The following is a 24,985-nucleotide window of genomic DNA, read 5'->3' as shown; positions in this document are numbered from 1 at the left end:
TTTCGATGAAAGGATTAGATTCTGCTAAAATGTACAACGTCGACCTAAAGAAGCTTAATTGATATTATTCCTCTTACTGTTATTACATTTCAACTACAACCTGCTTTAACTTAAATAATCTTACTAACAACATAAAGCAGAATTACAAATCATAAAATCTTGTCTGTGAAACTGTGTACCTTAATAGATTCAGCAATTGATCTTCTCACGTGTGAAGCCTTTGTGAAGGGGAGCGGTGACGACATCAGTGACGTCATCAGGATGAATCTGCGAAATTTGAAAGATCTACCATAAACCATTTCGTGGTGAATGTAATGTTGTGAATTTTTTTTTTAAATGACAATTGAAATTTGTAGTGTGAAGAATAGGCTTAATTTGCTTGTTAAAAAATCTCAATTATTATTAGGAAGCCTCTATTGGCTGATGAAGCTTATGAGCATATGACGGCATATGAGCTAATCGGTGGGGCATAAAAAGTACTGGAGTGGAGACCTCGTACAAACAATGAGGTGGACGGACGACCTGGTCAAAATAGTTTGAAGTCGTCGTGGCCTAAAGGATAAGACGTGTAGTGCATTCGTGTAGCGTGCACCGATGTTCGAATCCCGCAGGCGGGTACCAATTTTCTACTGAAATACGTACTTAACAATTGTTCACGATTGACTTCCACGGTGAAGGAATAACATCGTGTAATAAAAATCAAAACCCGCAAAATTATAATTTGCGTAATTACTGGTGGTAGGTCATCTTGTGGGTCCGCACGGGTAGTTACCACCACCCCGCCTATTTCTGCCGTGAAGCAGTGATGCGTTTCGGTTTGAAGGGTGGGGCAGCCGTTGTAACTATACTGAGATCGTAGAACTCATATCTCAAGGTGGGTAGCGCCATTTAATTTGTAGATGTCTATGGGCTCCGGTAACCAGTTAACACCAGGTGGGCCGTGAGCTCGTCCACCCATCTAAGCAATAAATAAAAAGACTTACCAGTGGATGCAAAAAGCAAGAGACCGAAAAGAATGGAGTGCATTGGAATAGACCAACACTCAACCACGGGTTGAAGAAGAGATTGGCTTTGTTACCTACATACATTTTTAATTTAAATTATTCCCTTTGGTTTCCATTAGTCGTAGACACAGTTAAACTACAACTTTTACGGCTTAATGTCGTGTTTATTGTTTTTAACAGACTTCAAAAAAGGAGGAGGTTCTCAATTCGACTGTATATTTTTTTAATGTTTGTCACCTCATAACTTTTGACCGGGTGAATCGATTTTGATGATTCTTTTTTTATTAGAAAGCTGACGCTTCCCGTGTGGTCCCAATTTAATCCAGTTCTGATAATGGCATCCATGAGAAAACCATATAAGTCTTAAATTTGCATTAAGTACGTGCGCGACAAATAAATGAATTACTCAATAACTCAATATCAATATGTTATTGTTTTTAGTGTATATTAATTTGTTTTGGAAAATCTTTTTTTTTCTATTTGAAGTCCGTTTTTGTTAAAGCATGTCTATTTACAATTATTATTTCCGATGTTTCTTCGGTTTTACAGTTACAGTATTCGTGGTCACGGACGTCGCATTTTTTATTTATTTATGCCAAACATGAATTCCCTCGTCACTGTATTGTCGTATATCCTCGTCCACCCAAAAAAAAAACATAAATCTCAATCGGAAATTTTTTCTGCCAATACTAACATTGTGTGAACTGATACTATGGGGTGCAGTGTGAGGTTATTATTATTATTATTCAAAGACTTAAAACTGTTTATTGTTAAAATATTAAGTAAATCAATGAAATTTTAAAGTTATGAATGCACCCGGGTGACGCGGTTGTTGATCGTGCACTGACGATTTGTGGAAATAAAGTTAACGCGTCACGAGAATTATGCTGACAAAGGTGTTTGGTAATAATATATCACCGAACAGATACAATTCACCAATATAAATGCTATTATTGCCAGATCACAATCGGGTCAGCAGTAAGGCTTAAATAATTAAATCGAAATTGAGAACAACCTCATTTGACAAAAAAAAACATATCGTCGTTCGAAAATCTGCTATGTGCACTTTTTGAGATTTTTATTTTTTGACTTTTTCATATAGTTCACAGCCATATCTACCGTATAAAAAAACTGCTATGTGTCTATAGCTTTAATGTTTATCTATAGCTTTCATTTGATATAGTTCTTAAAAATTTACTTTCATATAAATTTTTATACGAAAATGTTTTTACTCGTTAATTCAAAATAGAGTTTTTGCACATAGCAGATTTTGGTTTAACAGCGACGATATCCTCTTGTATTTCATGTTAATCGCGTCTACCAAAAAAATATCTTTTTTTATTTTCATATCCTAAAAATATGGAAAATACAGTAGTAGATAGCGCGAGAGGAGAACGGTTAATTGGCAATTTACATGTAGATGATCCGCGCCAATCGACGGGGAAGGTTTAACGAGATGCCAGTGGCGGTTTGAGGTATGGTAACACAGTTGGGGTTGCCATTTGTTTTGTTCCGGGTAAATATATATTTTTTTGCTTCTATTTGGTATTTAAATTGGATTGTTGAAGGTATAGTTTTGTTTTAATTACAGTTACAGCCTAAAGTATAAGATGCCCGATGTATATATTCGTATCAAGGGAACAGGCGAGTGAAAATATTGCATACATTTAAATGTATCCGCCCTTACAACTTTTGTATTTATAATACGTATGAGCAGAATTTTGTATGTTTTTACATATTGGCAACACGGTGTCTGGTTTGTTGTAAAATTAAAACCAAAGTAAGGTTTTCTTTCAAGTCTATTAAAAAAAAAAAAAAGTCCCTGTAAACGAGAATTTAAATGAACAAAATCCCTCAATGCTTCCGTTGAATAGGGAACAGGCTTCAGCGAGCCGGTTTCCGCGACCTATTTCTTAATTCAGTCCACATTCTAAATGACGTCGTGAAAAGGTATTCAATGAGACGTCATCTTATGGGTTTTACGATTCTGTTTTTACTACCTGTAATGTTGTATATTTTGATTGTAGTCGTTTTCATGTTTCGAACAACATGGAAAGCAGAAAAACATACCCTGAATAACATTTATGTTTAATGGCGACTCCAAACTCATAAATATGTATAATCTAAACTTATTATAACGGTATTTTTGGTACCCCAAAGAGGAGTTGAGCCTCACACATGCGATTTTTGCACTTAGGGTGAGCTCTGGGTATGTGATCTTAGCGGTCCGCAGATATTAGGAGCAAACTGCAGGCCTAAAGACATTTTTAAAGCCCTACCTCTCAAATGAATCAACTTGTACTCTCTCAAGCTACGTCTGCTCGGGGTTAGGATCCGGGCAGAGTGGGGCGGGGGGTGTTCCAGCGGTCAACACTCGAGCCCCAGACTAGGGACGCCACCCATTCCGGTGAAAACTGAAAGAGCGTTTTTATTGAATTGAGTCCCGTTTTTTCAATTTGATGGGTGGTTATGTGATCGTGTCAGAAATAGCTCTACAATTTAGCTTTACAGTCACAGCTCTCTCTATATCTATTAGCTCTACCGTCTACATTCGGCTATGTTCTCATTCCTTCCTTTCCTTTACCCGGTTACTCTGTATATGGTTAAAATGCTCGGCCCATAATCCACCAATTAACGCACCGTATTTCGAATACTGTAGTGCCTAGTTGAATTTTGAAACGTGCCGTATAATTGGGTGAGCGGGTGGGTGGCTACCATCGTTGCGTGTTCATATCGATCTGGGCCGGACCTTTCCACAGGTAACAGCTGTTCTACGAATCAATTTAAGTTCAAGGACTATATCAGTGATCGATAAATGACTAACATTTTTGAGGGTCGTAGCTGCTCACGACTCTCCTGGAATTTAATGGTGGAACCTATAGATGGAAGATAAATGTCCTAAGCGTGTGCTACAACGACTGTCCTTTCTATCCTTCAAACTGGGACGTTGCGAAATTGAGAAAATTTCGCGATGGGCAATTCTAACCTTCCTTCAACCAACAACACTTAACTTATACGTATGTTTGTTTAATAAGTTACTTTAATTTTCTGTACGTTAAATCACGAAATAAATACTGCATCGAAATGAATGCAATTGAAAATGTATTTAAAAGCTCATGTCAAGGTTGCTCAGCTTGTCTCGCTGCGTTGGCAGGCGTCGGACATAAAACTTCTCTTTTTAAAACACAATCAATATATGTATATCGGGGTAGAACTATCTATTCCAATATATAATATACAATAAATTTAACAGATTTTCAAATTTAGGTTGAAATCGCAATCTATACTCTGTACCATTTATTTATTTAAATAACAAGGTTTGAACCGTATATTTACCTAGTCAGGTCATAAATTCTGTCACATGTTTAATGTAAAATAATTCAAACAAGTTTATTCATTATGCAACCATTCATATACCAAAATGAACTTAACAAAACATAGATTCTTATGACACTAAAGTTTATTCAAAATGACCTCCGTGATTTTGAATACAGGCCTTCAATCTGCGCGGCCAGTCGTCTATCGCAGCACGAACGAGGTCCATGTCAATATCGGCGGCTGCCTTAATCAAGGATGTCTTGAGTGACTCCAAATTGGGATGAGGCTTTGAGCACGCCTTTTCCTCCAAGTGTTGCCATATCTTGTAATCTAACGGATTCAAATCTGGACTGCAGGAGGGCCAGTCTTCGTGCCGGATGAAGTCGATTTCACGCGCCGCCAGCCAGCCTTGTGTGCTCTTCGCTCTATGAGCTGGCACCGAATCTTGTTGGAATACCCAGTGCCTGTTATTGAACATGGTATGAGAAACAGGTTCCACAAGGTTCGTCAGGACTGTATTTTGATACACAACTGCATTCGTTTTTACACCTTTCTCACAAAAATGTACCTCTGTTAAGCCCCAATAAGAAACTCCCAACCATACCATGAGCGAGGATGGAAAATGACCTCGTTGGATACGCGGAATACGGTTGCTCGCTTCTTCACTACTGTGTGCGTACACCTTATCATTTTGTTTGTTGTAGCTCTCTTCTACGGTAAAAATTTTTTCATCCGAAAAAAGAATTTCCCGATATTTTTTTCCCGCGTACCGCTTCAACAAAGCGCGGCATCTCTTCAATCTCAGGTCCATAAGACGAGCATTCAAACCATGTCCTGTTTTTCTTCGAAATGCGCGAAGCCCTAAGTCTTCATTCAACACCCTTTTCACCGTGGTTCTGCTTAACCCCATCTGAAGGGCCAACAGTTTCTGCTTACGGTTGGGATTTCTTTGAATTCGCGCCTTCACTGCTTTTATCACTGCTGGAGTCCTAGCAGACCGAGGGAGACCACTTCTTGACCTGTCATCTACACTAGAGTCTTCATTGTATCGTTTGATGGTACGATAAACGAATCTTTTGGTTATATTCAAATTTTTCAGTATGTTAAAAATTTGAATTGGCGCGTAACCGCAACGATGCAACGCAATAACTGCAACACGGTCTTCTTTAAGCGTCCACTCCATATTTAAAAATGAGTAAAATTCTAAAAGTATACATTTTTATTTTCATGAACAATTCGAAATTCGAATTCAATAAACTTTTTTGTGGCCAGCATTCTAAAAGAAAAGTTTTTACTGTGTGACAATACTTATGACCTGACTAGTTATAGGTACTTTTTGTTCTATTGCTTTGATTTCTAAACGATGCACGTAAAAGCAGCTGGCTCGTTTTCTAGACGTTTCTTTCTTTCTTATTTAGTTGATTGTACAGCTAGCTCTCTGCATTTATCACGAGCTCTAAAATATGGGCAAAACGTGGCGCTTCGGACCGAGAGGCCCCTCGTAAAACCCTCATTTGTGTTACGACGTATTATTACGATGAAATGGACGCGATGACGAAAAATATAAATAATACACATGGCCAGTGTAATGGAACTGCTGTTCCATTCGAAACTGTAATAAACTGTAATTACTGGTGGTAGGACCTCTTGTGAGTCCGCGCGGGTAGGTACCACCACCTTGCCTATTTCAGCCGTGAAACAGTAATGCGTTTCGGCTTGTAGGGTGGGGCAGCCGTTGTAACTATACTTGAGACCTTAGAACTTATCTCAAGGTGGATGGCGCATTTACATTGTAGATGTCTATGGGCTCCAGTAACCACTTAACACCAGGTGGGCTGTGAGCTCGTCCACACATCTAAGCGATAAAAATAAAAAAATTCTAAAGAAATCAAAAGTACTTTTATTATTTAATTTCGCGTTTTTATTATCATTATATTATTTATTTCCGAAGTTTCCCATTCTTACAGATTTCATTCTCACGCACAACTGATATGTTATTCGTCGACATTTGAATATTTTTGCGCAAACTACCGTCTTATCTGTCTATAAAACGAATCAATGTATACGTTAATCACGTTAGTTTAATTTTCTTATACTTACAATAAAATAACATGATCACTAATCAATGACCCTATATTATTAAGATAAGGCTTAACGCCTTAAAGGTTCATACGTTTTTAAGCTATTGTATAGTTTTATCGCGGGCTTTGAGCGCGGTGACCGAATCAAGAAATTCCGTAACGAAAATAAAACCTAGCACCCCCACTCCACCTACCATGTAGCTCGCGTTTAACACATTTGTGTAGTGTTTTTGAATAAGCGCGCGGCGTGACGTCGCACTGCATGCGCATCATGAAAAGTCTGCCCATCTCTCAAACACGCGGTCTAGCTTATGAGTGTAAAGGGGACAGTAATATACCGTTGTCTTATTTTATTATTGTTTTAATATTAAATTATTATTGTCTAATTATAATTGCATAAGTTGATAAAAAATGCTAGGCAATAAATAGCTTTACCGCGGCGGTCCCCGAGTGCCACACGTGTTTTTTTTTTTACTGTATTGAAAACCGCGATGAAATTAGGAAGACTTGACTTAAAAAACCCTTGCCTGCTCATTGAGGCTTACTGTGAACTTCTCTCTATAGTTACGTTACAGTTTTCTATTCTCAAAGAATTATACGGCTCGATTGTGGCGTACACAATGTTCTCGCTTCGCTGGCTGCACGGGATGGATCCCTTGCGGATTCTGTTGCCCGCTAAAGCCGAGCGGCTGTTAGCGTTTTGCGCTGCTCAATAATAACCAAGGCAATCGTTCATTGACTTCTAAACGTATTAAAATACCCTCTATCTCTAAGTACATATCGTCTTCTCGCGTTAAAACTGTACTAGAGTTCCCGCGGTAGTCGAAATTCGACTATAATTGGAATTGTAAGTTTGTACATTATTATGATTGTATTTTATACTTCTATAATCACAAATTTCGCCAAGACTACACTATAAAAAAATATTAACAAAGACAAACAATTTTAATCTATTCTCAATTTGACAACAGACGCCAAGAACAAAAGTTTGACAATAATAGTATGCATGCGTGTGTGCGTCAAATACATGGTATGTAGTGTGTGTAATGTTTTCTTTATAGATTTAATATTTCTTTTATGCTTTATTTTAAAAAAATAATTAGCATTGTGCACTTCTTCTCTATATTCTCTATAAGTGTGGAAAATTTCATGCTCCTCCGTCCGCGCAATTTTCGTAACAAGGGATACAAAGTTTTTGCTTCACGTATTAATATTAAAACTGTATTATCTCCAAAACTTACTAATTTTACAGTTTTAAAGGTTTAACATGTGATATTTTAATATTAATCATCTTTGTAACATTATTTTTTTATTTTTTACCAGTTACTTACAGTATTTTAAAGTAAGATAAAATTATGTATTAATTTTGTTACATAATAGAAGTCAAAATCGGTAAACTAAAGAAAAAGAAAAAAACTAAAACTAAGCTCTTTTGACAGTATTTATGAGATAAATACTGGTGATACCAAATGATACGGCATATTAACTCAATTTCGAATATTTTTGAATATTGTATACTTTTAATGCGAAAAGACGATAATAATATGTCCGTTATGTAATCACAATTCAGCCAATATCGCCAACTGTTCTTTACGCGCGTTTATTTGCTTCACTTTTTTATTTTTTTATTGCTGAGATGGGTGGACGAGCTCACAGTCCACCTGGTGTTAAGTGGCTACTGGAGCTCATAGACATCTACAACGTAAATGCGCCACCCACCTTGAGATATAAGTTCTAAGGTCTCAAGTATAGTTACAACGGCTGCCCCACCCTTCAAACCGAAACGCATCACTGCTTCACGGTAGAAATAGGCAGGGTGGTGGTACCTACCCGCGCGGACTCACAAGAGGTCCTACCAGCTGTAATATTAGCAGCAGTATAATTTTGCGGGTTTTGATTTTTATTACACGATGTTATTCCTTCACCGTGGAAGTCAATCGTGAACATTTGTTGAGTACGTATTTCATTGGAAAAATTGGTACCCGCCTGTGGGATTCGAACACCGGTGCATCGCTACATACGAATACACCGGACGTCTTATCCTTTAGGCCACGACGACGACAGAATGTTTTTTTAACCTTAGCGGATTATCAATATTTAGATATTATCGACAATAACGCTCGCTGTAAATACTTAACAATTCCGAGATACTATTAACCACATGATAGTGGGTCAAACATCTATCCATGAACATAGATTTATCAAATCTAATCAACGATTACATTTCGATTGTTACAGATAATGTGTAATGGATGCAATTTACGTCTTAAAACAAAATGAGTCAACGGCGTTTATGGTGAGTACTGGAGTTCAGTGTAAATATAAGAAAAATAAAATTGTTTTAGTCGAGTCGATTAGTCTGTTTTTGACCGCAATGCCAACAAGAAATGGTTGTAACTATCCATTATTTATTGTTGGAACGAAGTTCCTCATGGGACGATGCGCAGGGGTACCCTAACCGGGAAAAACGTCCGTAACGTAAGATTTTTATTATTATTTGTTGTAGTATAGAAACGTTTAGAAGCATCCGTGGTAATAGGTGAGAAGTTACCTATACAAATAAATGAAGTTGGAGTGTCTGTTTGTAATAATAAAATAACCACTTTTTACTAAATGCGTAAGTATGTATATACAGTACATATACCAAAATAACATATATTTTTTTAATTTTGTCTGTCTGTCTGTCTTTTTGTTCCGGCTAATCTCTGGAATGGCTGGACCGATTTTGACAGGACTTACACTGATAGGTAGCTGACAATATAAGGAGTAACTTAGGATAGTTTTTTTAGACTAGCTTCGCCCCGCGGCATTGCCGGCGGTACAACAATAACCGCGGGTAACATCGCGGGACTCTCTCTACTCATAAATATGCCGCCCCTAGCGGCAAACGTTGGCAAGCGTTCCTACTCCATACAAATTTGAGTTAACTTTAACGCTATCGAGAACGTTAAAAAACTCGCACTAAGCACACCGGCTGTGACACTGTACCCATGTAGGCAGTAAGTACGTTCGCGGGTATAAAGACATAACTTCCAAACAGACAAAGACATGATATCACTTTACTTTCTTCTCTACTTAAACTTGCCAATATTAGGCGTGCCAAGCCTTCCAAAACAAAAAATTAAGTAAAATACATGTAATTGAAAAATACTGACTTACATTGTACATGAATATTAATGATCGCACCCGACCTTCTCATTTATTTTCGTACCTTAAACATTAGCCTAAAGTCTAGATTTCAACACGAAACCTAGTCATAAATAACGAAACTTTCAGTCTTAGACAAATCGGGGCGCGACAGAAACCATTTTTCTATCCCCATTTACCCAAGTCGGAGAAGCACTTAAGCTTTTTAATCAGTTATATCGTGCTCACGAGAGTCCATAGGCATCCTAACGTGATTGCCGACGTACGCCTTGAGGCGTGAGGTCGAAATGTCAATTGTATTGTATAACGACTATTGCATCCTTCAAACCGGAAAGCATTACTGTAGAATAAGTGTACAAAAAGTGCCTAAATAATTCGTTTGCAAACACCTGCCAAGTACGTCGTCACTGTAATGTGAAGCAGTATTGTAACTCCGACACAGTCGCATCCTTCGATCCAGCACCAGCCCGAGGACACTAAGGCCCAAAAGAAAACACGCTACCCATTAGTTTTTCAGACTGGCACTTAGTTTATCAGCCTTGGTTCTCAGTTTTATGAAGCGACTAGCTGTACCCGTCCACTTCGCTGGACATTTAAAATTAACTTTATTATTTCTCACCCCCATAAAGATTCACATCATTAACGCCCCCGCAACTGGTGTAGGGAGTCCAACACTCATATAAATATTAGCCTATCCATTAAGTACATGTATTTTCTACATGGATACCAAGTTTCAAGTCAATCGGATGCACGGTTCAGTAGTTATAACGGAACATCCGTAAAAACCACTGTAGATTTATATATTAGTACTAGCTGACCAGGCGGACTTCGTAGTGCCTCATTCGACAAATAAAAGACCTAAACTATTGTATAAAATAAAACAAACAAAAGGGATCCGTCCGACGGGGGGACACATCAAAGGGAAAACAAAATTGTTATCTTTATTAAATTTCGAGCATGTTCATATTTATCTACCTTTTAAACCTTCTCTGGACTTCCACAAATAATTCAAGACCAAAATTAGCCAAATCAGTCCAGGCGTTCTCGAGTTTTAGCGAGACTAACGAACAGCAAATCATTTTTATAGATAAGAAGAAGAAGATAGATTAGCCGTCCTCGCCCGCTTTGCTGGGTTTTTAAAATTAACATTATTATATATTGTTTTTATTATTACGGAGTTCAACACTCATATAAATATTAGGTACATGTATTTTCTACATAGATAACAAGTTTCAATCGGATGCACGGTTCAATAGTTATAACGGAACATCCGTAAAAACCACTGTAGATTTATATATTAGTGTAGATAGGGTACGCGAACTTAGGTACTCCTAACACCGTTCGCTCGTCTGCTAATTTAATGAAATATAAAGTACTAATTCTTGGGATTATTTTAAAGTCTTGACGTTGACTTGACGTAAGCCGCCAGTAGACTTTCGAGAAATTAATTCTGTAACACAAGCCAGCAATGTAAAGAATCCTTTTGTAATGAAAATATTTGAAGTAGCTTCGTCAGGAATTAGACCGATTTGTTCTATACTCGTTTTGTTAGGTGTATTTGTCATTTTTTATTCTGTACAGATTTCGTGGTCAACATTCTAAAATTATAAAAACTACCGTTGACTTTTTATAAAAATATTTACTTACACAAAAGAACTGATTGTTTTTTGAGAACACTTGTGTGGTTAGTGCGATTTTTTTAACTTCTCAATCGCGTTAACGGTAACTAAAATTTAGTTGGAACAGCGCCCCTAACGGCAACCCGGTGATCGTCGAATCTGCCGCTTGTGACGAAGGGCTCGGCGAGTAATGTAACCCACAGACACAGCACGCTGAGTTTCTCGCCGGATCTTCTCAGCGGGTCGCATTTCCGATCCGATGGTAGTTTCTGCTCTTGCTAGGGTTAGTGTTAGCAACGACATCAGGCTTGAGCCCCGTGAGCTCACCTACTAATTCGGCGAATCTAGTATAACCCCTCGAGGTTACTAGGATAGGTAGAAAAAAAAGAGCGGCAAAACTAGGGGCCCTGTTCCACTGTTTCACTCTAGCGCGCTGCCGAGGAAAAATATCTTCGAGATAAAAAAGAGCAACCGGTTGGCGGTGTATCGCGTCCCGACCCGGCAGGCTGGTTCTGATCCAGCGGGGTATTCCGGGACACCAGGGGCACCGTCTGGTCGGCCTGACGGGCTGCCGTACCGAGACGGCCGACGTTTTAGAGCCTTCGATTCGCCTCGAAGGCTCCGTCGGCCGGGCGTCCTAGGGGTGAGCTGCGATAACCCCCTTACCTCATCCGGGCTCTGATCTCGGAGGGGACCGGGCGCTTGGCCGAAGAGTGCAGAGGAGTCGCTTAGTTGGTAGGGCCCTGAAAACATCCTTGGGCCCGCGGTCTCGCAGTCGCGCACAAATCCCACACACCCCGCCCCCGCAGGACGTTCGGACCCCGGCCAGAAAAAAAAAAAGAGGCGCTGTTCCAAGTTCATGTTTGATGCAATCTGTTTGACTTGGGGTCTCGTCTCGATGATAAGAAGATTCCAATTGTTCTTTAAACACCACCTGCTTTTCTGTGAAATTGTAGATGTGAGATTACACTAAGAGATTTTTAAAATATACTTTTTTATATTCATTGCGAGGAGGTGGTCACGACCCTCAGTATTGAGAAAACCGAAGCGAGAAGAAGATTGTGTGTTTTCATTTGAATAAAAAATAAATAAAAAATTCGAATGCTCAGTCAAGCTTACGAAAGACAAAATAAACTCGAAATCTTATTTCTATTTAATATTTGTGACAAAACGAATCGGTCCGCTCGCACAGAAAATGCGAAGGCCTGACGCGGGTCGAACCGCCTTCAACTATCACAAAGTGAATATTTACGGCAGCCATTCTAGATGGTTATAAAATCAAGGATCCGTTTTGGAAGCTGAAAGGAAATAATCTGCTTTCGTAACATTGACAGGGGTGGCGGTACTTATAACTAATAGGGAAAAAAACCCAGCAGAAATCATAGATAAAAGTTGATATGTATAAAAACTTTGAACAGAAACATTTGAGCTTTTGGCCTTTTAGCAAGCAATACACCCATTGCTAAAGCCTACGAAATTTTAAGGGGAATTGTTGAAATTTTTGTTTATTTTAATCGCCGTGCCAAGCTAACTTGTTCGCAGCATAAAAATTAAGAAAAAACCTGTGTGAACAAAATACAAGCTTAAGATCGATTTGGAAGTTTTATTCAAGAAACCCAAGTTTCCAACACCCATGATAGAAGATGTTGCATTCGTAGCCGTCACACTGTATGGTAATGAATCATTTGTTAAGCAAAACAGATATAATAGCAGTTTTATGAAACCGTAATCTAAAGCCAGACTCTCGTACTGGCCGTTGACCCCGAAGAATTTCGTTGGTGCAATACCAAAAATTTAATTGTTTATTATTATTATTGACTTTCGATTTTGAAAATGAAAATAGGCGGTTCCTTCTTTAATTACCTGTCTTCGCAATACTAGAATAAAATCTCAATAATTTCCACGATGCATCGTGTTAGCGCTCAGCGTTGTGACCTTTACGGAGCACTTTTGTTAGGACTGTTTTCGTCAATTCTTTCCTGTGTGCGCAGTGGATAGCTACACTGATGCTGGAGTCAAATGTCGTCGTAATTTGATCGTACCAGCGTATGGCCTTACGTTCTACGTTCCTTTAGCCTCATTCCTTCCTCTTTGCCGGTAATGAGTAGTTTTTTAAGACCTTCACCCTTCTTCCCTGAAACTAAAAAATGAAAGCCCATAATTATGCATAATCATACGATTGCATCACTCGACGTCCATTTAGGGGCATATAAATTCTGTATCCAAACAAAAAAAAATTAACATTAAGGCCTCAAGTCTAGAATGTTCCTTTGTGTTTGTGGAATATGGCTGGGAAAGAAACAAGTACTCATAAACGTAGGTTAAAATTGCGAAAACCATTTACATTTGACAAATACCTCAATCAAAGCTGTATTTTTAATACGCTTTTATTAGCTTCAGACGTATGGTGTGTTAGTATGTAACGGAATCTTTGAACATGGTTTTGACCCCCTTCAAAACGTCGGATTAACTCGAAATTTGGTATACTTATTAAAGACCGATGACAATTGAATATTTAAAAAATTTAAAAAAAATTTGAAAATATTTAAAATCAACTGAAAAATAAATGATAGTTTAAAAAACTAACAAAATACGCTTTCTTAGAAAATCCAACTAAAAAATAGAAAATAAATTTTAATAAATTTGAATTAAATGACAATGACATGTTTTGGTATGCTACCTACCTCCTTTACAATAGAACTTTGGCTCTGTGGCTTTTGGCCATCAATTTTAGTTGTAGGTATACCAAATCACTGATGATTTAAAATAATTGTTTTTAATTTGTTGTTCTTGGAGGTTAGTTTGATAATATTATATTTTGTATTTTTAGAAGTTATTAAGGATTTTAGGTGTAATTTTATTTTTTTTGTTTTCGTTAGTCTTTGTTTATTATTTTATTGGTATTATTGTTTTTTTATTACTTATTTAAAGCATTTCATGTACAGTGACACTGATGATAATTTTTTGTCATGTTCTTCTTCTGTTTCTTCTGATAGAAGCTTTGCTAGTGCGTTTGATAATGATGATTCCACTCATCTACGCGATCAACTTGCTTATTCCCTTTCGTCTTCTTCTAAATGTTTCAACGTCGTTCACATCAATGCTCAAAGTGTTCACGCACATTTTCCTGATCTGTTATCTTCCTTTGACTCAGACCATGTTCACGCTGTGCTTATCTCTGAGACTTTTCTTAAGCCTTCACTCCCATCCTCGCAATATGCACTCCCCGGATACAAACTTTTGCGAAATGACAGGACGGGTCGCGGATGTGGTGGTGTTGCAATCTACCTCCGTGCTGATCTGAAGCATGCAGTCATTGATCAGTCACCAAGCGAATATACTCAATCTGCTGAGCACCTCTTTATAGAGGTAGCTATCCAGCACACCAAGATACTTCTCGGTGTTTTTTATAGTCCTTCAAGTCACATTGATTATTTCTCATCTTTTGAAAGTATGTTAGAAAATGTATGTTCTATATATGACCATGTCTTGATCCTTGGAGACTTCAACACTTGCCTGATCAGGGATGACGCACGGTCTCAGCGATTCCTCTCTCTAGTCTCTTCTGTAAACATGCACCCTCTTCCCTTGGGGGCGACTCATCGTGCTCCTCACTCTACTCCTTCTCTTTTAGATCTCATTATTGTCTCTGACCCTTCCAAAGTTTCAACGCATGGACAGTTATCAGCTTCGTTCTCTTATCACGACCTTATTTACCTTTCTTACAAAGTTCGTTGTCCTCGACGCAAATCTAAATTTCTCCTTCTCCGCAGTTTCAAAGATATTGCTCTCGAGCGTTTGAGGATTGATGCTGGTAATCTGGACTGGTCGTCTGTTTACAATTGCAATGACATCGACAGTAAAGTTGCTGCCTTTAACAACCTACTATTAGATCTCTACAACAACCATGCACCTCTCAAGAGAATCAGGGTTAGGCACTTGCCTGCACCATGGCTCTCTGATGAAATTAAGTTGTTTATGAGTAGGCGCAATAAAGCAAAAATGAAGTATAGGAAGAACTCGTCTGAGGAAAACTGGGCAGTCTACAAAAACTTCGCAACCGTTGCAGTCGCCTGTGTAGGGATGCAAAGAGACGCCACATTCACAATTCCGTAACTAATCTCGATACTACACAAGTATGGCGATTTCTCAAGTCCCTTGGTATCGGTAAGGCTGTTGAGGAGAATACCGTGATGGCGAATATTGACGCACTCAATGCGCATTTTGCCAAGCCTCCAGTCACGCTCGATGCCACCATCAAATCTTCTACTCTTAACCATCTCTCAAATCTTTCTAAGCCATTAAATACTTCTTTTTCCTTTACACCAATTGCTAAGCGGGATATTAAAAAATCCTTTCAATCCATTTCCACCAAGGCAGTAGGATGTGATAATCTGCAGCTTCAAATGTTCACACTTATCATGGAGGAAATTGCTCCTGTCCTTTGCCACATAATAAATTTTTCTCTTGAGTCCAGTTCCTTTCCGTCACTTTGGAAAAAGGCTCATGTCCTACCCTTGCCTAAAATTGCAAAACCTGCTTCTTTGTCCCATTACCGTCCCATCTCTATTCTTCCGATCTTTTCCAAAGTCCTCGAGAGCATTGTTCAGAAACAACTGTCTTTTTACCTCTCTTCGAATAACCTACTGAGTCCGTATCAATCTGGATTCCGTCCAGGTCACAGCACTGTCACCGCGTTGGTGAAAATCACCGATGATATTCGCTTGGCCATGGAGCGGAAATCAATTACTATTTTGGTTTTACTGGACTTTAGCAATGCTTTTAATTCAGTTGATTTTGACATTCTTCTCGGTATCCTATCCTCTCTTAATGTCTCGTCTTCGGTAATTCAGTGGTTTAATTCTTACCTCCGTGGACGCTCGCAGTCGGTTCGCTATGAAGAGTCTTTCTCTGAGTGGTGTGACCTCACTGCGGGTGTTCCACAGGGTGGCGTACTTTCTCCTCTCCTCTTCTCTGTGTTTATAAACACAATTTCTCAATCTTTATCTTCACACTTCCATCTCTATGCAGACGACTTGCAGCTATATCGTCATACGAGGGTTGCTGACGTTGGGGCTGCCATTTCGGCAATCAACGTGGATCTCTCTGCGATTTACAACTGGGCCAAGTCCTTTGGTCTTTTGGTGAATCCTTCGAAATCGCAAGCTCTCATTGTTGGTGGTAGGCATATGTGCGGCCTTCTCGATTACAGCTCGTTAGCGCCCATCCTCTACGACAACGTTCCGATAGCGTATTCGAAATGTGTCAAAAATCTAGGTTTATACATCGACAGTCACCTCTCGTGGATTAATCACGTTTCCGAAGTAAGCAGAAAAACAGTTTACTCCTTTCAGTCTCTGAAACGCCTTCAAAAATTCTTGCCTCTTCGCACTAAAATTTATCTTGCCCAAACGCTTTTAATTCCTCTTCTCGATTATGCTGATATCTGTTTTCTAGATGCTTCTGAATTGCTTTTAGATAAACTCGAACGTCTGCAGAATTTGTGCATCCGCTTCATTTTTGGTCTCCGGAAGTATGACCATGTCTCTGATTTCCGGGCTGAGCTGGGGTGGCTGCCGATTAGGCGACGTCGAGATTGCCACATCCTCTCTTTTCTCTATTCTATTCTTCACAATCCTGATGCCCCTATCTATCTCCGTGAACGCTTTGAATATCTGATTCCTGACGGCAAAGTTAGTCGACAAGCTACTTCTCTTCTTTTAAAAACCCCCATACACAGCTCTAGTCGCTATAGTGGCTCTTTCACAATACAAGCAGTGCGATTATGGAATTCTCTCCCTCAACCTATTCGTGCTAGTTCCTCTCTAGAAGTTTTTAAGAGTCAAATGAAGAAACATTTCCTGTCACTTTAATCGTATTTAAGTTATTGTTTTATGTATTTTTTTTTATATATATTTTTCATTTAATATTAGATAAATTTTTTTTAATGCTTAGTTTAAAAATCATGCTTTAATAGCTCTTATATTGTACACTATTCCCCTCTTATACATCGTATTTCTCTCTGATAATGGTTTGCTGGAAGAAAACTCATGAATGAGTTAAGCTCGCCTTTGTACATAGTATTTAGACATTCTTTAAATCTGTTTTTATTGTATTTTCTTTTTGTGTACAATAAGTATAAATAAAATAAAAATAAATTAAAAATAGTGTAAGAAAAATTATTTTATTGTAAAAAAAGCGTGGGGTGGTTTTCAGGATATTATCAAAATAACCCTTCTTCCCCCTATTAAAATTTATTTTATTTAAAGCATATATTTTTTTAGTTTTTTCAAACTATTATTTATTTTGTTGAGCGGTCAAGGTCGCTAAGCATTCTAACAACGAGACTATCAAAAGATTAGACAGACAGACAGACAGCAGGTATGCCAGAAAAACCTGACGTATAATCGGCGAGAGGGCGTCGCATTTATTTATTCATAAGATAAAACCGCCGGCTCCGAGCGTGGCTATAAATAAACAAGTCTACTGAGGACAGTGCGGTCTGTGGCACCGTGAAATTGGATGGAACTTTTCGTTTTGGGTAATTAACTTGATATCTTTGGTTGGTATTCGTTTTTAGGGAAAACCCAAGGATGTGCACTGAAGTGATTGCGAATGCGGTAGTGATTTATGACTAAAATTTTAAAGGTTCTCAACGGTCTCTGATTTTCTTCAGCCGTTAGTGTGAACCGGACATGTCGATAAGTGCAAGGATTGTAACTCAGCCTTTTCTAAATTTTGCCTACAATGTTATTCCTTGCATGTGTAAGTATGCGAGACCACAATAAGGGGAAAGATCACGAACAGGATAGCCCAAACCAACAAGACATTAGTGAATTATACTAATGATCGTATAGGTTGTAGTTTTCGTATAGAACGGTAGACAGGTTTTTCTTTATAATTTTTTTATTACACGCTTCCGTCGCTTCATGCCTAAAGTATATTTAAAGACGATAAGGAAACAAATAAGGTCGGATATCCCAGGTTTTCTTCACCTAACGCGAAAATAGTTCAAACGGTAGTTTAAATAAAAATTTAATAAAATACATGTTTCAATAATTGATCTACAAATAATAGTTAAATATTGTGACTTTAGGATAAAAAAAAAACGATTTGACGACGAAAACAAGTAAAAATACATTTTTTGTATGTCGATTAAGTCTGTTGCGATATCGTTTTGAACATCGGCGAAAAGACGTAGTTCGTACACCCCATGAAATTATTCAAGCCAGCGTGTATCGCTCGAGGGACACTATTGGTTGACCTCAAACCCTCAGATACAATTCGAGTACACACGTGACCTTTCGACGAGTATTTTTAGGTTTACGAGTCGGGGCAACACCGGCTGATGTCACCGTTGGACAATAGCGTGACCCTTGAGAATTAAATTAATTAAGGAACACTGAACTGATCGAAGTTTGAGAACCGCGTTACGGGTTTCGGGTTATGTCGTTCCGTTGTTATGATGAATCGGTGAGTTTCAGTTTTGAGAGAGGCCGGCCGCGTTCTACCCTCAAGGGTTGTTAATTAATGCTCTTCGTTCGACTGTATATTTTCTGTTTTATTCGACGGTTACTAGACATATGAATCCCGTGGACAGCATATCGGACTAACGCATCCATATTAAGACAGCTCAATATCCAAATCTGGCTGTCTATTCTGGTGTGTGCATTCTCGTTGTGATGTCTATGATCTTCGCTTAAAATAATGTGCGGCGCATTGAGCATATCTGCCGTCTGTATAAAGCAATGTTCAAGATATTCACAGCGTGAAACAAAACGCATATTTTATATTATCTGTGCATTTTTCACTCACTCACGACTTTGGCGCCTTTTTTTTCAATTTTCAAATATGTTAAGTATCTAATTATTATGGTCGGTCATTTCCACATTTATTCTTATGGGATTTATTATTTGTCCCAGCGTGAACAAGCTATAGAAAAACTACTTGCACTTTAAAAGGTCGAAATGTGAACTTTCCGACAAACAAAGTAACGTAAGTTCATAAGGTAACTATTAATATAAGGCCGGTAAATAAATACGTGGAAGGCTTAAGAGGAGGGTGCTCCTCCCGGTCCAATTACTTTGGAGCCCTCAGCGCACTCGACCCCCGGCCACTCACTCGGCGCTCGCAAGCTAATTCATTCGTTCTTCGTGCGCGGATTATTCTCGAAAGATATTCTTTTTCTGGCCGATAATGAAATATCATGTTTCGTGAATTAGTAATTTATGTTTGGAATAAATGTTTATAGTAATTGATATGTACATTGAAAATTGTATCGATGTAATTGTACCATGATAAAATTTTACATATCGTATGTATCGTGATCACGAAAACTGTATTAGAAAAAACGCGAGATTAAACCTTAAACGCAGTTTTAATTTTAGTAGGGATGTCACGAAAGCAGTTAGTAATCGGAACTAATCGAAGCGTTCTCGCAATAAGGAATGGTGAAACTTTTCTAAAATTATGATTGTCTTTATATATAAAAATGACTTGCTGTTCGTTAGTCTCGCTAAAACTCGGGAACGGCTGGACCGATTTGGCTAATTTAGGTCTTGAATTATTTGTGGAAGTCCAGAGAAGGTTTAAAAGGTACATAAATATGAATATACTCGGAATTAAATAAAAATAACAATATTGTTTTTACGTTGATGTGTCCCCCGTCGGACCGATTCCTTTTGTTTGTTTTAAAGTTAATTTTATACAAAAGCTTAGGTCTTTTATTTATCGACTGAGGCACTACTGCCGGGTCAGCTAGTTTATTATAAAATAGCCTGAGAACTCCACACACTCACTGTCTCGGGTAAAACCCTGAGTCGCTTTCTACGAGACCCACGGGAAGAGATAGGTTAGTGTTATTTTCGAAGATAAACAGCCAAATCTGTTGCGAATACGTTTTTATTACAAAAAGAATTTGGTATCGGAAGAATATCCTTTTAAGGTCATAGAAAAAATTTGTTATATTAATTTGATCTTTGGCGTCCCGAGAACTCTCTTTGTTAAAATCACGTATGATGCTGATGGACCCGCTAAAGTATTACAGTACAACTTGTATAATCTATCTTCTATCTATCTATTCTATTCTATATATATAAAAATGAATTGCTGTTCGTTAGTCTCGCTAAAACTCGGGAACGGCTGGACCGATTTGGCTAATTTAGGTCTTGAATTATTTGTGGAAGTCCAGAGAAGGTTTAAAAGGAAAATAAATATGAAAATGCTCGGAATTAAATAAAAATAACAATTTTGTTTTTCTTTTGATGTGTCCCCCGTCGGACGGATTCCTTTTGTTTATTTTAAGTTTATTTTATACAAAAGGTTAGGTCTTTTATATATCGATTGAGGCACTACGAAGTCTGCCGGGTCAGCTAGTATTTTATATTTAAGTTTATCTGTAGCCACGGCCGCGTTAAAATAATTTTGTACCGACAGACAGACGGCCGCCACTTTGAATTAGTAATAAGGGGTCTCAGACGAAACGCTTATAATTGCAAATAACAGCACTTTACAGATACTGAGGAGTCGGCGCGATGATGCCCGAATCTACGCGAATGCTGTTCACTAATATTCCAAGTTTGGTAACTCGATAAATGTTTGAAAAGGACGATTCATTCACTTGTGAATGATCTGTGAGTTTTTTAACGTTCTCGATAACGTAACAGTTAACTCAATTTTGTATGCAGTTGGAACAGCGCCCCTAGCGGCAAACGTAGGCAAACGTTCCAACTCCATACAAATTTAAGTTAACTTTTACGCTATCGAGAACGTTAAGAAACTCGCACTTAGCACACTGATCGTACGGTCGGTTTTCACGAGACAATCTCAACCGGAACTGACCGCAACGTTATAACTGGCAATCTGTGATCAGTTTAAGATGTTTCCACTGAGACGAACTGATGAAATGCACCACTACTGTGGCTTAGTTCATTTCGGATCCTCCCGATCCACTAACGGTGCTTTTAGGTACTTCAAGCACCGGTCACCGTCCTCATCGAACCCGTCGCTTGCGACGAAGGGCTCGACGAGTAAATTAACCCTCAGACACAGCCCACTGAGTTTCTCGCCGGATCTTCTCAGTGGGTCGCGTTTCCGATCCGGTGGTAGATTCTGCGAAGCACGGCTCTTGCTAGTGTTCGTGTTAGCAACGTCGTCAGGTTTGAGCCCCGTGAGCTCACCTACTAGTTAAGGTTACGCTTGAATAGCCTCTCAAGGCTACCAGCTTAGGTAGGAAACAAAAGTGGCTTAGTGTGAGAATAAAATTTTCCTTTTTTCTATATTTTAACTAAACAATATTGCGGTCGTGGACTGGATTTACCTATTTAAGTTAGACTACGAGCGTTTCACGGCGCTCTAGGGCTTTTATTAAAAAATCTGTAACTTTATCTAATATTCATTTCCGTGTGGACACTGTCAGGGTTGCCACTCAAACATGCAAATTACCAATTTCGACCTTACTGTACTTACTACTTTAAACTAGACAGGTGGCCATTTAATATCTAATTTCTCGTTTATTTTAAGCTTAACGAACGGTATGCCCTAGATAGATTATAATAATATAGTGGAAATTTGTAAACAATAATGACTTTAGCTGAGCGATTTTTAAAATCGTGTTAGCATATAGCTGCATTATTTTTTAATGTATTTTTTTAATTGGCTCCGAAGCCTGTGAAGACTTGGGATCGAATTCGCAGTCTTAGTGTATATACTTGTTTCACTTTTCCAATTGTAAAGCATTATGTCATCGAAAAATACGCAGACTGGTGGTGGAATACGATCCCTGTACGACCAGCTCTAAAAATTTTCGGGATTTACTTTGATATTTTTACATTTCTTCACTGATACAATCTGGAATTTGGAATGAAATTTTAATAAAATGCATTTTTTTTAAAGATAATTTGAATCAAAACGCAAAATTAACAAACGTGGAAATAACACATGGCGATGGTTAAATATTATATGTTTTACATATGTTTGGAGTATTATTACGATAATTCCCGATTTTGCTACCCGCAAATAGAAATATCATGTAATAGCCGCTTTAAAAAATGTTTTTTGAATATTCAAACTTAAGTCTTTAAAGAATAAGACGTCCGATGAATTCGTATTGAGCGATGCACCGGTGTTAGAATCCCGCAGGCGGGTACCAATTTTCTAATGAAATACGTACTCAACAAATGTTCACGATTGACTTCCACGGTGAAGGAATAACATCGTGTAATAAAAATCAAACCCGCAAAATTATAATTTTCGTAATTACTGGTGGTAGGACCTCCTGTGAGTCCGTGCGGGTAGGTCCCACCACCCGGCCTATTTCTGCCGTGAAGCAGTAATGCGTTTCGGTTTGAAGGGTGGGGCAGCCGTTGTAACTATACTGAGACCTTAGAACTTATATCTCAAGGTGGGTGGCGCATTTACGGTGTAGATGTCTATGGGCTCCAGTAACCACTTAATACCAGGTGGGCTGTGAGCTCGTCCACCCTTCTAAGCAATAAAAAAAAAGAACACACGTTAAAATACTGTTGTCTTTTATTGCAGACGTAGCAGCATTACTCTTCCATGCAGCACCAAGACTGATATTGTGATACAAGCCGCGACCGACCGACAATAACCTGCACACGAAAATATATGGACACGGACAACTTCTGTCGCTCTATTGAACAAAAGTGAGTTGTCATCTACATACTGATATTTCATTGTCGACGTTATGTGCACGACCCAAGATACTTTTTGTTTTTATTCACACACTATGTCGTATTTTAAATAATAACTTTGGATAGTTTGTAGAGCTTATTACAGTTTACTTGTACTTAATTAACATAATAATATCATAATGAGATACAAAAAAATCGATAAGAGTTTGACAGTATTAAAGGAGGGATTTTTTTAAGGGATTGTATGACCTGGTAACTAAAACCTTTAAGTCATGTCTTATTATATTTTATATTCTTATTTTTATGAAAAATTATAATATTATTATGGATGGAGTGAAATGAAATAAAATGCAATGAAATGAAGATGATGATTTTGAGACATTAATCAACTAAGATGAAATTAAATGAAATGATATGGGATGAAATATAATCTCAGTAAAATGGTGGTCATTTACTGAGATTTTTTTAGTGAACTTTTTGGAGGATCCCGAGAAGTTACGTCCTGCGGCTTAGTTTCATTTTCCCAAATTTGTGCACGTAAAGGAGGGAAAAGTATAATTACCAAACAAAGCAAAATATTGACTATATATACATCATATAGATTATACAAACACAATACTTATGTTTGCGAAATTAGCTTAGCAGGCGAAGCTTGAAAACTGGTCAGATCATATCGAGTAAATATTGTATATTCTGATAATTACATATATTCTTGTAACATTAATAATTAAAAAAAACAAGTACAACGACAAAATTACCGTATCAAAGTTTTTTTTTTTTCTTTCAAATAAATCTAAGTCAAAGCGACAACAGATTTCACGGAAAAATAATTTTACAGTTTAAATTGACGTAGATGTAATATAGTGGATTAGAACCGAATATAGAAGATATATTAATATCACCCCACAATTGGTCGCATAGCTCGAAAGTCGCGATCGAGGCTCAATGAAATCGCATCAGAGCGATGGTCGTCACCTACCCTTTCAGATCCCAAGACCTGAATATACCTGTATTTTCTAATTAATAACCAGACAGACAAATCATGTAAGATCCTTGGCCTATTTATTATATGACTAGCTTTTGCCCGCGACTCCGTCCGCGTGGAATAGTTACTTTGTCATAACGCAAAATTTTACCCCCCACTTCATTTACGTAGAAAGTGAAAATAATTTTGAACTATAGAATGTTAAGGAGCTATTTAATCCCTTATTTTGAAACATTCTCTATTGGTGCTCCATTTGTATTACCATGATGTTATATAGCCTTCCTCAATAAATGGGCTATCTAACACTGAAAGAATTTTTCAAATTGGACCAGTAGTTCCTGAGATTAGCGCGTTCAAACAAACAAACTCTTCAGCTTTATAATATTAGTGTAGATAATGTAGTAATGTTAATAATGAGTTTGGCGGTCCCCAGGTAGGGGTGGTCGATGCCCCACGCGGCTCCCGTCTCCGCCATGTCGGCCCCGCCGCGCCACCCACATTTTTATACCGTTGAGGTCGGCGACACACGCTTCACCATCCTCAAGCGCTACCAGAACCTCAAACCCATCGGCTCCGGCGCCCAGGGTATTGTATGGTGAGAACACTTGTATAATATTAACTGGCTAATTGCGATCACCGTTATCGTCGTGAAGTTACTAGTAGTAAGTAGTTTTTACTGGTGGTAGGACCTCTTGTGAGTCCGCACGGGTAGGTACCACCACCCTGCCTTTTTCCGCCGTAAAGCAGTAATGCGTTTCAGTTTGAACTGAGACCTTAGAGCTTATATCTCAAGGTGGGTGGCGCATTTACGTTGTAGATGTCTATGGGCTCCAGTAACCACTTTACACCTGGTGGGCTGTGACCTCGTCCACCCATCTAAGCAATAAAAAAAGTTAAAGGTTTGTTTAAACCACGTTTCTTCATCAGTGGGTCGCGTTTCCGTGAGTTGTAGATTCTGCGAATCACTGCTCTTGCTAAGGCCAGTGTTAGCAACACTACCGGTTTGAGACCCATGAGCTCACCTACTAGCTTACTGGATGAATCTAGAATAACCCCTCGAGGCTACTAAAATAAGTAGGGAAACAACGTTCCTTCAAAATTGGTTCATTTTTTTTATGATAGTCGAAGAAACAAACAAACCGACAGTTAAAAAATGGTGATTTGGAGACATGAACAA

At 38.3% G+C, this 24,985-nt stretch overlaps 1 protein-coding gene across 10 annotated transcripts in view; it reads left to right on the top strand.

Annotated features, from left to right (window-relative positions):
- bsk (mitogen-activated protein kinase dJNK) overlaps window positions 1-24,985 on the top strand; it is a 113,507-nt gene that overhangs the window by 78,732 nt on the left and 9,790 nt on the right. For 9 of the 10 annotated variants that reach the window (XM_089736404.1, XM_028184567.2, XM_089736403.1 and 6 more), the window contains 3 exons: window positions 8,642-8,699; window positions 22,708-22,835; window positions 24,242-24,403. In XM_089736404.1, coding sequence (XP_089592530.1) covers window positions 24,401-24,403 — 3 coding nt within the window. In that variant the 5' untranslated portion in view covers window positions 8,642-8,699; window positions 22,708-22,835; window positions 24,242-24,400. The remainder of the gene's footprint in view (window positions 1-8,641; window positions 8,700-22,707; window positions 22,836-24,241; window positions 24,404-24,985) is intronic. The other variant, XM_028184575.2, reaches the window with a different exon arrangement.

Source organism: Bombyx mandarina, chromosome 03, assembly GCF_030267445.1.
Source record: "Bombyx mandarina strain Sakado chromosome 03, ASM3026744v2".
Classification (NCBI taxonomy): domain Eukaryota; kingdom Metazoa; phylum Arthropoda; class Insecta; order Lepidoptera; family Bombycidae; genus Bombyx; species Bombyx mandarina.
The sequence above is the reverse complement of the archived record's forward strand: the minus strand, read 5'-3'. Positions and strand labels throughout refer to the sequence as shown.